We start from the raw sequence: 17,272 nt of genomic DNA, 5'->3' as shown, positions 1-17,272 counted from the left end.
GAGAGAGAGAGAGAGAGAGCACGTGCATGTGCACGAGAGTGCACGTGAGCAGGGGGAGAGGGGCAGAAGGAGAGAGAATCTCAAGCAGGCTCTCAGCAGGCTCCATGCTCAGTGTGGAGCCCGACATGGGGCTCAATCCCACAACCCTGGGATCATGACTGAAGCCGAAATCAAGAGTCATATGCTCAACTGAATCACCCAGGCACCCTATCTCTTCTGATGTTCCTGCCTCTGGTCTTTCCCCCAACTTTGTGGTCTGTACTTTATACTTCTACGGTTAATTTTCAGGAACAAATCCGTCGATGCAACTTCCCTGTGCTTAGACCTCTTCATGTGGCATTCAGGGTAATTTCCAGTCAAACATATACTGACTGCCTTTCTCCAGTTCTGCCTTCTGCTTCTTCCCATCATGGCATCTCTGTTACAGATTTTTCTCTGAAAATGCAGTATTTGTTCACCTCTCTGTGGCTTTGCACATACCATTCTTTCAGTCTGAAAAGTAATAATCCCTGTTCACCCTTTATATAATAAATGTTGCTTCATCTCTGAAGCCTCTTAGCCCTGAGACTCACCATTGCCATTTTTTACAGTGTGCTAGGTGTTATAATCATTTGTGTGTGGAATCTCTTTCACGTGAGACCACAGACTTCCTCAGGATAGGTACTATGTTTCATTCATCCTTCATGTCTACTGCATACCGTAATCCCTTGAATATAGTAGGCACTCAGTATATCCTTATTGAACATGTACAAGGCAGTGTAGAATTCTGCACCCAGACAGCTTACAGTCTAGCAAGGAATATAAGTTACTTCATGAAACTACTGCTCAGAATGGGATAGGTATTGAAAGAGAGGCTTTAATGTTTGTACATGGTTAAGTCACAGATTGAAATTCTTGTGTGAGAAGAATCATTTGTAATTGGAATTTTCTTTTTTCTTATTGTAGTAAAATATACATGACATAGTATTTGTCATTTTAACCATTCATAAGTGTACAATTTGATGGCATTAAATGTATTCACAATATTATGTAGCCATCACCTGTCTATCCCAATTTTTTTTATCATCCCCAACAAAAATTCCCTCATTTCCACTTCCGCCAACGCCTTGTAGCCTCTATGCCTATCCTAGGTACTTCATATAAGGGGAAATCATACATTTGTCCTTCTCTGTCTGAGTTATTTCATCAAGTGTAATATTTTCTTTCTTTCTTTCTTTCTTTCTTTCTTTCTTTCTTTCTTTCTTTTTTTAAAAAATTCTTTTTTAACTTTTATTTATTTTTGAGACAGAGAGACAGAGCATGAACGGGGGAGGGACAGAGAGAGAGGGAGACACAGAATCGGAAGCAGGCTCCAGGCTCTGAGCCATCAGCCCAGAGCCCGACGCGGGGCTCGAACTCATGGGCCGCGAGATCACGACCTGAGTTGAAGTCGGACGCCTAACCGACTGAGCCACCCAGGCGCCCCTCAAGTGTAATATTTTCAGGGTACATCTATGTTGTAGCATATATCCATTCCATTCCTTTTTAGGGCTGAATAGTATTCCATTGCATGTAGATACCACATTTTGTGTATCTGTTCATCTGTTGATGTATGCGTAGGTTGTTTCCACCCTTTGGCTATTGTAAATTATGCCGTTATGAACATTGGTGTACAAATATCTGTTTCAGTCTCAGCCTCGATTCTTTGGGATATATACTTAGGAGTGGAATTGCTAGGTCATAGGGTCATTCTGTGTTTAACTTTATGAAAAATCATCAAACTATTTTTCACAACACTGTACTATGTTACATTCTCACCAGCAATGCATGAGAGTTCCAGTTTTTCTACATCCTCCCTAACACATGCTATTTTCCTTTTTTTAAAATTATAGCCATACTAGTAGGTGTGAATGGAATTGTCCTTTGCTTATATTTTAGGTAATTGTCTTACAGATTGGTTCTACCTTGATTTGGGTCATAAATGACCATTAATAAATTAAACTGTTTTCACTTCCCAAATCTTGTATTTAACAACAGGAAACCAAAGCCTGATCAAAACTTTCATGCACTGGCACTTGTTAGCAGAGCATAAGCCCTTTCTTAAACTTGGAAGTATAGCAGAAGGGCACTTCTTAGAAAGTTTCCTAGTTAGTCTTCCATAGCGCTTGTTATAGAGCAGGCAGGGATCAAAGGTCTGGTAAAGTTTAGCCTGTTCACCTGAGAGACACTATTATCTCGTTAGAATGTTCAGTGAGAGGGGCACGTGGGTAGCTCAGTCAGTAAAGCGTCTGACTTCAGCTCAGGTCATAATCTCACAGTTGGTGAGTTCGAACCCGCATTGGGCTCTCTGCTGTCAGCACTGGGCCTGCTTCAGATCCTCTCATCCCCTCTCTCTTTGCCCCTCACCTGCTCGCGCTCTCTCTCTCTCTCTCTCTCACAAATAAATACACATTTAAAAAAAAAAAAAAAGAATGATCAGCGAGAGAGGAAAAACTCAATTGCCCACTTTGTGTTTTCTTACCCTGACGATCATGAAGTTCTTTCTCTGTTCAATCAGAAGCTCTCCTCCTTACTTCAAACTTCTATATAAGTATTTTGACTTCAAGTCTAGAATGCTAGCAGATGGGAGTCATGGAACTAGAGGTGGTCTTGAAATATTCCAGTGGAAGAGACTGCTCTGAGAGAGGTGTGGGGTTTTAGAGGCCATGTGAGGAACACACTGAAAGGATGGGAGTTGGGCCTCTTCAGGCTACAGTAGTGTTTGGAAACCATGAAAACAGCAGCAGCAAGTACACAAATCTGCTCAACCCTTCCCCAAACCCTTGTACTCAATCTTTGTATTCAAGGGAGCTTTCCTGAAATTTGTAAAGGTGGATGGACGTCACTAATACAAGAGGTAATTATGAGGAATTACCATATTGTGTAATTATGGAGGAATTATGAGGAAATACAAGAGGTAATTAAGAGGAAATACTATATTGATTCATTCTGCAGACGTGTGCTGAACAGTGCACCATCTTTGCCATCAAGGAGCTCACAGTCTAATGCAGTGAGGGAGTGTGGGGGGCAAACTATAAACAGATTAGGAAAATAGTACAATATGCCTTCCTGGTGGAAATATTAAAAACCACGTGAATGAAATAGCAACAAGCTTTAGGGAACTTGAAAGGCTTCACAGAAAATAAGGTAATGCCTCTTGTGTAAAATGAGGACAATTGTACCCTCTTTTAAGATTAAAAGCTTTTAATACAGTTGCTGGCACATGGTTGGCATTCAACAAATGTTAGCTAATGTTGTTATTATTATGGAGAGGTTATATTGAATTGATGAATGACAATATATCCATTGATTGCAAGCAACAGAAACTGACTTCAGCTAATTTAAGCAAACAAAGGCATTTATTGGAGGCTAACTAGTGCTCACAGAATGGAAAGGAGAGTTTAACAACAGGCCTCGGGAAGCTCAGGGATTGTAGTATTAACTGACAGGAACTTAGTACGGTCTCTTTGGGATGATCCAACTTTAGCTGCCTTTTATCTTTGGTTATCTCTGCTCAGAAGTAAGAGTCAGATTAGGTTAGCTGGGACTCCTCTGCCCATCTCTGTGATGAAGGGACAGGTTTCCAGGGTCAGCAGCCTGCCGACTCTTATGAAGTTGGGGAGGGGTAGATCTGGGCCCTAAGGAAGGGATGCCCAGAGTGAGTGATACCTCAGGCAGTATTAGAGTAGTACTTCCAAGATCTGCTGATCCATTGAGACTGATGATGGAAGCAAACAGGCCAAGTCATGGCACAGCCTCTGGGTGTTTCTTTCATCTGTAGAATCATGAATGTCCTGGCTTGTGACCAATGGTAACCCAGTGTGACCATACCTGTCTGATACGCTTCATTGAAATTTCTCAGGTTTCTCCTTGTTTATTCTTAAGTATGGTAGCTAAAACAAAGACTCTTGACTATTACAGTGATAGAGGAAAGAAAAGTTTTTGACCTTTGTACATGGAATTTCTTTTCATATGTCTATGTTACTTTAAAAATTTCTCATTTGTCAGTTCATGATCAGAGATCTGCTCTGGGACTTTATTATAACTACATATGTAGTCAAACCCTTCCTTCATCCTGTTATTTATTATTATTTTGGCCTAGACATGCCACTGTGTATTTGACCTTGTTGAATCTCATCTTGTTTCTAGGATAACTTTTCAATAATTCATAGTTCTTTGCATTTTACTCTTGTTTTTCAAAGTACCAAAATTAGCAGTTTTAACTTTTTTGCTTGTGTGATTTCTCCATTTCTGATATGATTCATCAGAAGCAGAAATGTATGACATTTTAGGGAAGACACTAGATTTAGGGTCCAGCTGTCTGAGATAAAAGTCCTAGCACTGTCAAAAACAGGGTGTGACTTTGGGGAAAGTCATTTAACATTTTTGAACTTTTGTTTTCTTGTTTTTTTTTTTTTTTCAACTTTTTTTTTTTTTTTTAAATTTATTTATTTTTGGTACAGAGAGAGACAGAGCATGAACGGGGGAGGGGCAGAGAGAGAGGGAGACACAGAATTGGAAACAGGCTCCAGGCTCCGAGCCATCAGCCCAGAGCCTGACGCGGGGCTCGAACTCACGGACCGCGAGATCGTGACCTGGCTGAAGTCGGATGCTTAACCGACTGCGCCACCCAGGCGCCCCTTGTTTTCTTGTTTATAGAATCAGGACAACAGTAGCAGTTAGGCTGTGAACTCCTAGAAGGGCAAGGTTATGATTGTGAGGCACAAATAAGATTGTATATATGAACTCATTATCAAATCAAATGTGATATGTGATATGTGTTCATGTTACCACTACCACTGTCGTAATTATTATCAGCACACATTTTCAGTGGAGACCCCAGAATTATTTCCTTTAGAATTTGGTGCTGTGCTGTCAGTGCTGTTGGTAAAGGTGACTCTTTGAAGTCTATGTTAATATAACCCCTATAACTGGAGTATGCATGAGACTTGTCATGTGGGATGCAATCAAAAATTTCAGAAATCAGAGTAGATTATAGCTGTTACCCTCCTCTTATCTGTATGTTCTGACATAGAAGCAAATTCAATTGGTGTGGGTAGTTTGATCTTCCCAGGACCATAAGGTCCCTCATCAGCTCTTTTCAACATAGTTACAGACTTACTGAATGCCTTGTCAAGTGAGTAAATGACTGTAATTTTCAAGGATGGCTGGCTCTTGCTTTGCTGTTTTCCAAGCCTGAGGAAAAGGCTCCTGTACTTTATAACCATCAGAAATTAAAGCCAGTGGTTCAGCAGGTATGCCTGCCAAACCACGTACCTCATTTTTTATGACATGATCAGGCTATACAAATTTTGAATATGCAGATTCCAAGCTGCAAGGCTGGAATTTTTTAAATAAATAAGTAAATAAATAATGTATGGATGTATATATGTATTTGGAGACAGAGCGTGTGAGAACGGGGAAGGGGCAGAGAGGGAGAGAGAATCTTAAGCAGGCTCCACACTCAGCACGGAGCCCAACACGGGGCTTGATCCTAATAAGGGGCTTGATCCCATGACTTTGGGATCATGACCTGAGCTGAAATCAATAGTCGACTGCTCAGCCAACTGAGCCACCCAGGTGTCCCAATAAATAAATAATTGAAAAAAGGCATTTCAGTGTAGTAAGCTTCTCTGTGCCATTAAAAGTTGGAAATCATTTATTAAAATGAGATGTAAGGATTATCTCCTGTTTTAGGTTGGCTTTTCATCACAGCTGAAATATGCTTTACTCAGATGTTCACATCATTTTCTAAAGAGGGAGGAAGACATTGAAACTGTCCATCTTTTCATGTTTTATTATTTTTCCATTTCTTCTTGGTATTAATACAGTTTCCTCTGGATCTGCCTAACACACACATACACACAGCAGACACACAGAATTTTATTCGTTGTATTTTGTGGTCATTGCTAAAAGAGCCTCGGTAAATCATTTAGTCATAATGCAAGTAAGTGAGTTATCTGCACCCATGTGTTTGGTCTCTCCATATACCCTTTCTCTCTTTCTTTCTCCTCTCACCCGTTTCTGTGTGTTTCACATAATATTCTACAGTGAGCTCATTTCTAAAATTGAATTTAATAGACTGGTTGATGATCAATGCACATTAGCCTATTGCCATGCAATCAGTGTGGCCCATGGTGTTGACGCTGGAAAGCATTGCTGATGCCATTTCTGACTGCTAGAAAGACCTGACCTGCAATCTTTTGTACTGTGTTGTAGCTTTATGATGAATTTGGTATATTCCTTATGCTTTAGTCAGCAACTCTAGCCCCATTTTATCATTCGTTCATTTCAACAAATTCTGTTTTTGTTTTTGTTTTTTAAAGATTTTTTTTTTAATTTTTTTTTTTTAACGTTTATTTATTTTTGAGACAGAGAGAGACAGAGCATGAACGGGGGAGGGTCAGAGAGAGGGAGACACAGAATCCGAAACAGGCTCCCGGCTGTCAGCACAGAGCCCGACGTGGGGCTCGAACTCACGGACCGCAAGATCGTGACCTGAGCCGAAGTCGGCCGCTCAACCGACTGAGCCACCCAGGTGCCCCAAAGATTTTGTTTTTTAAGTAACCTCTACGCCCAGTGTGGATCTCGAACTCACAACCCCCAAGATCAGGAGTCACATGCTCCGCCATGCTCCACCAGCCAGGTGCCCGGATTCCAACTAATTCTTATTAACTTGTTACTGTTAGCAACTTTGCCTCAAGCCAGTAGCTGCAAAGCTTCTTCTTACCTTTCATGTGCATCAGTTGTGTTGTCCATACCAGCCTTCTTCCATTCTGTCCTCTCACATCACAGTCACACCATTGCTCCCTCCCCTACACCTCCACCCCTGGCCCAGTTTTCCCAGAAGTGAGGCTTAGCTTACTGGCGATGTCTGATGGATATCAGTAATCGGCCACTGATGACCCATCGGGTGACCCATCTCTAGCCACCATTGGAATTGGGAATCTCTGAGTTGTGTTTACCCAAGACTCTATTAGCTGTTCTTAGTCCTGCCTCTACAGATCACCTAAGTTGTAGGTACATGAAGGGTGGCCACATTATTTATTGTGTTTGTTTCACCATAGATAGCATTGGAGTCAGACTGCTCTGTGTTCTGATTTTGACCCACTATTTCCTAGCTTCTCAAATGTCAGTTTCCTCTTCTCTAAAGTGGGGATAGTAACAGTACCTGTCTCACAGAGTTAGTCATTGGGAAGGATTAAGTGAGCTCGCATGCTTAGAGCTTTTTGCATGGTTCTTGGCACATGGTAAACAGTGAGCAATGGGACCTGTTTCTGGAATTTTTGTGGTACCATAGACTGAGGAGAGAGGAGGCTTTGCAGAAGGGATAATTTATAAACTATGTCTTAGAGGATAAGAAGGAGTTAGCATCCCAGTAGATAACGAAGGCAGAAAGATTGCCAGCAACAATTACTTAAGAGAGCAAGGCGTATTTGTGGAAGTAGCACATAGTTTGCTCTGACTGAAGAGTCAGCCGAAAGTGGGGAGGTGGGAGGAGGTGAGGCAGGAAAGATGACCAAGAACCAGATCACAAAGAACCTTGTAGAGCTCATGGAGGAGTTTAAACCTGATTCCTCCGTCATTCCCTCCATCCACATAATCTGGTTCCTCTGTTAAGCAGTCACATAAACGTCTTTAAGAGCAGCAACAGCAAAAAGGGGAAAGAGGGCAGCGAATTGGCCTCAAATGAACTGGCGTGTCTTTAAAGCTAATACTCCTCCTTGCAAATACGATATTAATTAAACATGTGCCTTGCAAGATTCATTATTGTTTTGCTTGTGTTCCCTGTTGGTTGTCTCATTCATTAATCTGCTGATTAGTAACCCTGAACTCTTGCATCTCCCCACCCCCTTTTTGGCATTCCCTTTTTAATATACTATGCTGTTCCCCCTGGGACGTAAACTCCAGGACCCGTCCCTGGCCTGCTCGTGTTTGTTTTCTTTGCCCCTTGTGCCTGCCTCTGCTATAACATTTGTAGTATGTGTTAAGTAATCCTTAAGGTAACATTTTTATTATGTCATAAAAAGTGCATGGCAAATATATTATAACTCATGGACTTTGTTTAAAAATGAACGGATAATTTATTGAGTGTGTTACATGAGCCTTGCTCCCCTCCCCATTTCAGCTGAGACTTGCTGCTCATTTAGCCTCGCCTCCTATTGAGTGCTCCCACCCTGTGACATGCTGGGAAAGCAGACCCATGGTTGGCTAGAAATGACATCATAGTTTATGTACTCAATAAAAATTTAATTAAGTCATTACAGGAATTGCAGTCATCATTTAACCCTCTGATTTCTTCTGTTTAGTTTATTATTAAACATTCAGTAATACCAGTCACCAAATCCTGATGGCTTATAAAATATCTGCATGAATTTTAATAGCTTAAATAAATGGGAAAATATGAGTAACTGATATAAAAGGAACCTTTTCCTTGTGGTGGTACTGTATGTATGGGTTTTTTTATGAAAAGCAAAGCATTATGAAAAGGATAAGAGTTTACTAGGAGAACAGCCCAATGCTATCTGGGAGGAGTTTCTCATTTGGTGTGTCCCATCTGTGTATTCATGGGCAGGGCGCTCCCTACAGAATCATCTGGCAGTGGGGACACAGAACCTGCACACCAACAAACAAAAGCTTCAGTGAGGAAATAAAATCCCAACAGAGGTTCACCGGAGGGAATATCCAGCTCCCTGCCTGTAGCTGCTGGACTGGCTAGAAAGGCCCCTTTGGGATGAGTCCAGTAGTTCAGGAAGCTGTTCTCACTCACCCTCACCTGTTGCCTGCAGATCATGTGTCTGCACTGATCGAGCTTCCACCCTCTTCCAGGAAGGGCCCTTTTCATGATCTAATCTAGCCTGGGTGATGGTATCTGAAAGCCATTCCTAGCTGTGGCTGCCTGCCATCTCAGTTAGAGGGGAGAGGGAGAGGCAACTGGAGTTAGAATATGGGACTGGAGGTCCCATACATACAGGTCACTGGAGTTAGAATATGGGACTGGAGGTAGCTGGAGCCTTGCTAATAGGGAATTCTTGTCCCGCTGTCCATTCTTCCTGGGTCATAGGCAGCCAGAATGCAGGTGCATCCCAAGAGGAGAAAGTGTGTATGTATGTATGTAACTGGACCTTGCTGAAAACTGAGGTTTGCAGATTAATGTGTTGGTGATCTCTGGAAATGCCCTACAGATGGTGAAATAGATAAAGCATTCATCTAGAAATCAGGTTCTCATCCTGGCTCTGACATTAACTTTATGTGTGACCTCAGACAAGTGCCTACCCCTTTTTGGGTGCCAGTTCACTATTTCCTCAGAGGAATCGAGCTAGGTGATCTCTGAAGGGCCTTCCAGCTCTACAGCTCACTAGTTAGATGCAACACATAAACCAGTTCTGCTGAGCAGGTTCAGTGAATGTTTGCCTCAGAGAGATGCCTTTGTGTTTGACATCTCTGACGTCTGTCAGTGGCTCTGATTTTTCTTGCACGATTAGGAGAATAACTTGTATGGGAGTAGGGAGAGCTCCAAAATGGGTATCAGCAGGTGTGGGTTGTAGTCCCATCCTCATATTTCAGTAGGAACGAACTCTAGCTCTGGCTTGTTTCTGGACTCTTCCTTTCGCCTCAGCCCATTCTGGAAGATGGTGTAAGAAGTTAGGCAGTATATATTTTTGAAATTTCAGAAACATGCAGGGTACTCAAGCAGCAAAAAAGGGGAAACAAAAGGGTGTCATTGGACAAAACATGCTATGCTTGACGCTCAGACCCTTGTAAGGATGCAGTCATCCACCTGCCAGTCTTAAACCCTGCTCTGGGCCAGGCCCTGGACTAGGTGTCAAGGGTGCCAAGGTTAATCAGACAGAGTTTGTTATGACCCTTGAGTAGCTCACAGACTAGTGGGAGAAACAGGTACATAAGCAACTCTAAACCATATTGTGCATCCAGAGGAAGAGTGTGGACAGAGCTCTGGGAACATGAAGGCTGGAGGTCTGATTTGGCTTGGGTTGAATGTAGGAGGGAAGGATCATGGATTGTACTACCAGCTGCATCCAGTCTCACAGTTTCCAGTCTTGAGTGTCACCATTCTCTCTTCCTTTTGAAAATTATCCCTGACTATGGAACTGGTTTTAGTTTTCGTAAACAAACCAGAAGGTATTACTCATAATTCATTGCATTGGCAGAGAACTTTACAGCTTACTGAGGCTTTCGGCATACATTGTTGAATTAATGAATGAATACGTGCTAATTCACTTGCTATTTAAACCAGTGATGTGTGCAGGGCATTCGAAAGGCAAGGAAATAGACTCAGAAAGGTTATTGGATTTGCCCAAGATCATCGCATCCTGTGAATATAGCGGAATTAGAACTTCAACCCAGGTTTTCTGACTAAATCCAGGTCCTTTCACTACTTCCTTCTGCTCTTCTTCAGAGACCAGTTATGAACCACAGGATTAAATCAATCAGTCTTTGATTTTTGATCCAAAATAAAATCATCTTCCTGAAGGCAGGAACCTGATGAAATATAAGCACATGGACTTTGGATTCAAACTGACTGGATACTCATCTCAGCTTTATCATTAATTTGCTGTGGCACCTTGGGCCAGTCACTTTACCTGCTTTAGGCCCAGTTTTCTTTGTCCATAAACATGTGACTATAGCACATCTACCACCTGAGTTCCAGTGTCAGTTAGAGGAGATGATGTCCATAAAGCACGTGGCCCATACCAGCTGCTCAGTAAATGGTCAGGATTGTTAACCACAAATCTTACTCTCCATGTAAAGTTCCATATAACTTTTGGCTGTTTCTAAAACCTGTCAGTTTAAATACTCAGTGCTTATTGCACATTACACCAGGCTTTCTCCTCTGCCCCAGCGAGGAATGAAACAGAGACCCTGCTCAAGCATATTCCTAGAGGTCTGGAGGTCAGAGTTTTGACCCTACTGAAGACATTTGGTGAGGGCCCACCTGGCCCTCCTCTGAGAGGAGTTCCTCCATGGTGTCAGTGGTCTCACTGCAATTGTATTTGAAAGCAGTCTCTCAAGATTAACAGCCTTACTGCTTCAGCCCACCTTGTTCTCTTCTCCTCTGCATAGCCTCAGGGGCTCTCCTTTCTCCTCCTGTCTCCTGGTCCTGCCTCTCTCCCTCCTCTTTGCACCTCTGACAACTTCCTTCTGTCTTTCACCACCACAGGCTCCTTTCAGTAGCCCTTCGACATTTCCTAACCTGGTTCCACCATACCTTTCCAGTTTCTTCCCATTTGCCTTGCCTGGCACTTCCCAAATATTTTCTTCCCTGCCTCTGCACCTTGGGACACCATGTTCCCTCTGTCTAGAATATCCTCTCTCCTTCATGGTCCACGTAAGTCTTACCTCCGGGAGAACTCTTTCCCTGCTCCCAGAGCAGAGATTGTTTATACTAAAATTCCTCTATTGCTCACCACTTCTGGAATAGAATTTGAGGTAACATACTGCAGTTTAATTGTTTTTTACATACCTGTTTTCCCATACTAGACGGTTTGCTCCTTCAGCTGAGAAACATTTCTTACACTTTGTGTTCATAGGGTCTAGCAAAAAGCCTGACACATACCTGTGGCTCAGTTCACTAAAGTGACTTACTGATTTGTGTAATTTAGGATCAAAATCTAAAAGAAACTGTCAAATGGGGGAGGGGGAGAATCCAGACAGATCAGGGAAATGAGGGTGGACTAGCAGTTCGCTCTGTTAGGGGCCTTCTCTCTTGGTTCTACTAAGAGTCTATGATAGTTAAGAGGCAAAAATCATATTTTTTGTTTCTTTCCCCTTTTTTCATAGTTTTGTTTTTGTCATTTTGTTTCTGTAGGTTAATTCTTATATCCTGAAGAAGAATATGATCCTTATGACAAACAATTTCTATGCAGCCATCTTGGGATATGATGAGGTAAGGTCATTTGCCAAGCCTTAAGCAGAACATGGGCTTCCCCCAACAAAAGACTTTTTTGATGAGAAACTCTGAGGAAACCTTCAAGGAGACATCATCACTCACTACCCACTATTATGGCTTGGTATTTATTTCCTCATCTTCATTGACTTGGCAACAGGAATGACTCTGCTCAGAAGTTTGCCTAGTGCTTGGGAAAGAAAGCACTATAGAATATGGTCAAATCATTCAACTAGAAGCATTTCTTGAGTCCTTGTCAGGTGCTGGATGTAGCGACAAAGGCAAATCAGTCATTCTCTTGGCCCCAGGTGCCACCAGAGACAGGAAGACATACACATGTAAACAGCATGGTCTGCCAGACAAATCACACAGTCTTTTAACTTTAATTGTAAAAGCAATCCGTAGGGGTGCCTGGGTGGCTCAGTCGGTAAAGCGACCGACTTTGGCTCGGGCCATGATCTCACGGCTAATGAGTTCGAGCCCTGCATTGGGCTCTGTGCTGACAGCTTAGAGCCTGGAACCTGCTTTGGATTCTATGTCTACCTCTCTTTCACTCCCTCTTTCACTCCCACTCACGTTCTTTCTGTCTCTCAAAAGTAAATAATACATTTAAATAATTTTAAAAATGAAATAAAAGCAATATATACTCATCAGAAACTCGTAACACTGTACATAAGTGGTTGAAGTAGAAAATAGAAGGCCCCTTTCTCTCCTGCCCAATTCCCTGCCCTAGAGGAAAACTTTGTTAACAGTTTACTGGGTGTCCTGCCAGACATTACCTTTGCATGCACAAGCACTTAGATATTTATTTTCTTTACACAAATGGAAGTTACACTGCATACACTATCCTGTACCTTGCCTTTTTCAGTGAACAATGTATCTTTGACATCCATCCATGTCAGAACATTTAGATCTGTCTCATCCAATTTACCATTTAAAAAAAATTTTTAATGTTTATTTATTTTTGAGAGAGAGGGAGAAGGAGACACAGAATCCGAAGCAGGCTCTAGGCTCTGAACTGTCAGCACAGAGCCTGATGTGGCGCTTGAACCCACAACCTATGAGATCATGACCTGAGCCGAAGTCGGATGCTTAACTGACTGAACCACCCAGATGCCCTTCAAATTTACCATTTTTAAGTGCACATGTCAGTGGCCTTAAGTACATTCACATTGTTGAGCAACAGTCACCACCATGTGTTTCCAGAACTTTTCCATCTTCCCAAACTGAAGCTCTGTCCCCCTTAAAACCCTTACTCTTCCCTCAGCCTCCTCCCAGGCCCTAGTAACCACCACCACCTACTTTCTGTCTCCATGAATTTGAATACTCTTGAGTACCTCATGTTAGTGGAATCATACAGGTTTTATTCTTTTGCTCCTGGCTTACTTCACTTAGTGTAATGTCGTCAAGCTTCATCCATGTTAGAGCATGTGTCTCATCTTTTGCCCCTAGCTGTTACTACAGAAATTTCAAACACATCGAAAAGATGAAAGAATGGTGTAATGAACACCTATACGTGCACTGCCAGTATTCATCATACCTCATCTATTTAACAAAACATGTGCTTTTATGCTCATTTTGTGGTGACCTCCAGATTGAATGCAAGCATCACCCCTTCTGGGAAACAGGCCTGGAACCGTCCTAGGCTCAGTTCCTTCCGCCTTCCCTGGACTCCACTTGCTACATTAGTGTTAACTGTCATCCTGGCTGGGTGGGGACTCCTTCTGGGTAGTGGCAGTCTCTACTGTGTTTGCATTTCTACTGCCTAGTAGCATGATACTTGGCGTGTGGTAGGGGAAGAATGAGGAAGGGAGAAAATGCATAAAGGATGAAAATAGGAAACTGGAGTTCAGGCTGGGGGAAGTGTCATCAGCCTGAAGGTAATAATTAAAGCCAGGAGATAAGCTTACAAAAAAATTAAGGGATTTGGTTAGGATCTTGATTCTCAGTCTGCCAGATATCTTCAGTTATCAGAGAGCAATTTAGATTGCATACCACACATTGAACCATAGCCTACCACACATAACATTGATTGAACATGAGCCTTGCAGGAGTGGGATGGGAGTTGAGAAAAACTGCTTAGATCTACACATTGTTTTTGTTTTTGTTTTTTTTAATGTTTATTTATTTTTTGAGAGAGAAAGATAGCGTGTGAGTGGGAGAGGTGCAGAAAGAGAGGGAGACACAGAATCCGAAGCAAGTTCCAGGCTCCGAGCTGTCAGCACAGAGCCCAACACAGGGCTCAAACCCACAAATTATGAGATCATGACCTGAGCTAAAGTAAGACGCTTAAGTGACTGAGCCATCCAGGCACCCCTACACGTTAATTGTTAAATTAGTTGCATTCTGACTTCAGAAAGCTTACAGTGTATAGAAGAATGAGACTTAGAATTGAAGAAATATAACTGTTAGTTAGCATTTTTTTGAGTTCTTTATTGCATATGGCTCAGTTGATTCCTTTCACCAATATTAATAAAGGTGTTCTGAATTGTGTCTCTTTTCTGTCCCTCCTATCCCAGTCCATCCTGGCAGAGCCATCTTATAGACATGCCTGATCACAGGAGTCACCTGGGGAGCTCTTCAAATCAAATTCTTGAGCACCTCCCTGAAGGTTCCAGTTCAATAGGAGTGAGGCCTGGTATTTTAGCAAGCACCCCAGGTGACTGTTTAGAGTGGGAAAGTTTGGGAAATATACTCATTACCTGGGACACTTTTTAGAAATACCATTGTTTGGGCCCTATCTCCCAAAAGTTCTAATTTAACTGCTCTAGGTGGGCATCTGTTGTGAAAGTTGCCCAGGTAATTTTAATGTGCATACAAATCACCTAGGTAAAACACAGATTCTGACTCAGCAAGTCTGGAGTGAGACCTGAGATTCTGCGTGGCAGACAAGCCGCAGGTGACATGGTGCAGCCATCTGCAGACCACACTGCGAGTCATGGGTTCGAGAGCTGTCCTAAGACTAGTCACATGCAGCTATTTTGATTTAAATTCCTTAAATAAAATTGAAAATTCAGTCCCACTGGCTACATTTCAGGTGCTCAATAACTTTATGTGGCTGGTGGCTGCTCTACTGGACAGAACATTTCCATCATTACAGAAAGTTCCATTGGACAGTGCTGTTCTACAGCAACCTTTTCCTAGAATGTTGCTTGGGTTGTGCCCTGACAATGGCCACTTTTGGAACTTTCCTGTTTGCTACTCCGTTAAGTTCAAATTCCTCCATGGAATTTCCAAGCCTTCTGTCAGTGGTCCCCAGTGTGACCTATCCACTGGTATCTCCCATTGTTTCCTAGTGTGTAACCTTTCCAAAGTGAGGCCATTTGCCCCACTGCCCCACAGACATGCTGTGACTGTCTGTGCCTGACTGAGACTCTCCTGGACAACTAGGTATGGAGGGCAGTAGCCAAGTCTGTCAGCTTTGGGCCTGAGGACCTGATTCAAGGCCTGAATCAGGCCTTGTAGATACTCTTTCTGTAAATGTTCAGTGAATTAATATATTCTCTCTTGCTTAGAATATCCTGTAGCTCTCCAAATATTCTCTATTCTCTAAGGCCTCCTTCTCCACAAAGCTTTCCCTGACCTCTCTAGATCTGTATTTGTTTACTCTGAATTTCAATATCATCTATCCATCCATCCATTAACAGGTATATATTAAATGCCTACCATGTGGGATGCACTGGGAATGTGTTGGTGAATAAAACAAACATGGTCTGGTTCTGTCCCACTGGAGCTTACCTTCTAATGGGGAGACAGGTAGTAAACAAGTAAACAAGCAAATAAATATCTAATTTCAAATAGAGTGTCCTAGAAGCTAAGACTGAATAATGAGGAGCCAACCACGTACAGAGTATACATTGGAGTCACCCTAGACAGATTGGCAGTTGTTCATTCTCCAGGATTTGATCCTGTGCTTCTGTTTAATGTGCACTAGCTTTGTCCCTTCAACTAGATTGCAAGCTGCCTGCAGGCTGAGACCATTTTGCTGTGATTCTGTGTTCTCAGCATCGTGCTAAGCACATAGTGGTGTCACAAGTCAGTCTTCTCTGAGTGAGACTGCCATTCCAAACCCTTAATCATAACCAGGGCCTTCGAGCCACAGGCTTCCTCTCAATTACTCTAGGCCTAGGTCTCTTAATCTCTGAAGGATGCTGCTTTTTTGTGTTGCGAGGCAAAATAAGTAGGCCCCTAGTAGATTGTGGGAAGTTTACTCTGCAAACTAATATTTGGCTGCCAAGTACCCTTTTTCCTTTCCTGCTTTCTCTCTGACTTACGCTGGTTTGGTGGAAAGAAGGCTAAAGTTGGGTTTATTGATTTATTCAGCCAATTTTATCGCACTCCCACTCTGTGCAGGTACTGCGTCCTAACCAGAGTTAGTCAGGCACCATCCCTTGACTTCACAAGTGTGTTCTGGTCCTAAGTCTACCACCATTTAGCTAGATAACCTCTAAGCCTCTGTGTACTTATCTTTCAAATGGGGATAATAGAATCTGTTCCTCTCAATGTACATAGGCATTAGGAGCCAGGTATGTGAAGGTACTCTGACAGAGTGGAATAGTCAGGTTGTTATCACTGTTAATCTGAGTCCTGAGTCATCCTTTTCTTTCTGACTGATTATGGACTTGCCCCTTCCCAACCATCTCACCCATTGCCAAGGGTGCCTGTTTGCAGCAGGCCATGGCTCCCAGGGCTTTCACTGTCCTGTGCTCTGTGCTCATACTCTTAAGTCCTCACGACACCTGTTCTCACGCCTGTTCCTTCCCATGTAGCACATGTAGGTCGCTTCCAGCAGCACTCTGGCATGTGCCCAGGGCACTGTGGACACAGGCAGGCTGTTGGGTTAGCAAATAACTTGGAGAATGGTGATGTGCCTGAGCTTGTCCTTGGGCCCTGTCCCCATCTGCCAGAAGAAGCTGGTTCTCCTGACTCAGCCATTGTGCCAGCACAGTCTCTTTAGCTGTGGAATTGTAGGGGTGTTTAGCAGGGAGCATTTGGAACAGGCAGAATGTTTTTCCACCAAACTGTCAGCACCCCATCCTAGACTTGGCCCTTCCTGGCAGCAGGCCTGAAGTCAGACCTCATATGCTGCCATGTCCCAGAGACCAGTCCACAACATCACATTGAATACACGATCTGGGGTCTTTGTGCAGTGATTTGCCATTTACAGAGCCTTTCATGGCCATTATCTCCAAATTCTCACAACAATGCTGTGGGCTTGGTCTTAACTGTGTTTGTTCAGCTCATGAGAAGCTGAGACTCAGGAAGGGCTGGCTTTCGAAGGGCCACACAACTATCAAGTGACAGAGCTGCTGTTTGAACCTAGGTGGCCTGATCCCTAGATCTCAC

The 17,272-nt window shown here is 42.8% G+C and overlaps 1 protein-coding gene across 4 annotated transcripts in view; it reads left to right on the top strand.

The window, feature by feature from the left end:
- UQCC1 (ubiquinol-cytochrome c reductase complex assembly factor 1) overlaps positions 1-17,272 on the top strand; it is a 101,760-nt gene that overhangs the window by 78,785 nt on the left and 5,703 nt on the right. For all 4 annotated transcript variants that reach the window (XM_060616424.3, XM_060616414.3, XM_060616405.3 and 1 more), the window contains one exon: positions 11,849-11,926. In XM_060616424.3, the coding sequence (XP_060472407.1) occupies positions 11,849-11,926 (78 nt within the window). The remainder of the gene's footprint in view (positions 1-11,848; positions 11,927-17,272) is intronic.

Source organism: Panthera onca, chromosome A3 (assembly GCF_046562875.1).
Source record: "Panthera onca isolate mPanOnc1 chromosome A3, mPanOnc1 haplotype 2, whole genome shotgun sequence".
NCBI classification, from domain to species: Eukaryota; Metazoa; Chordata; class Mammalia; order Carnivora; family Felidae; genus Panthera; species Panthera onca.
This window is presented reverse-complemented; position numbering and strand designations above follow the sequence as displayed.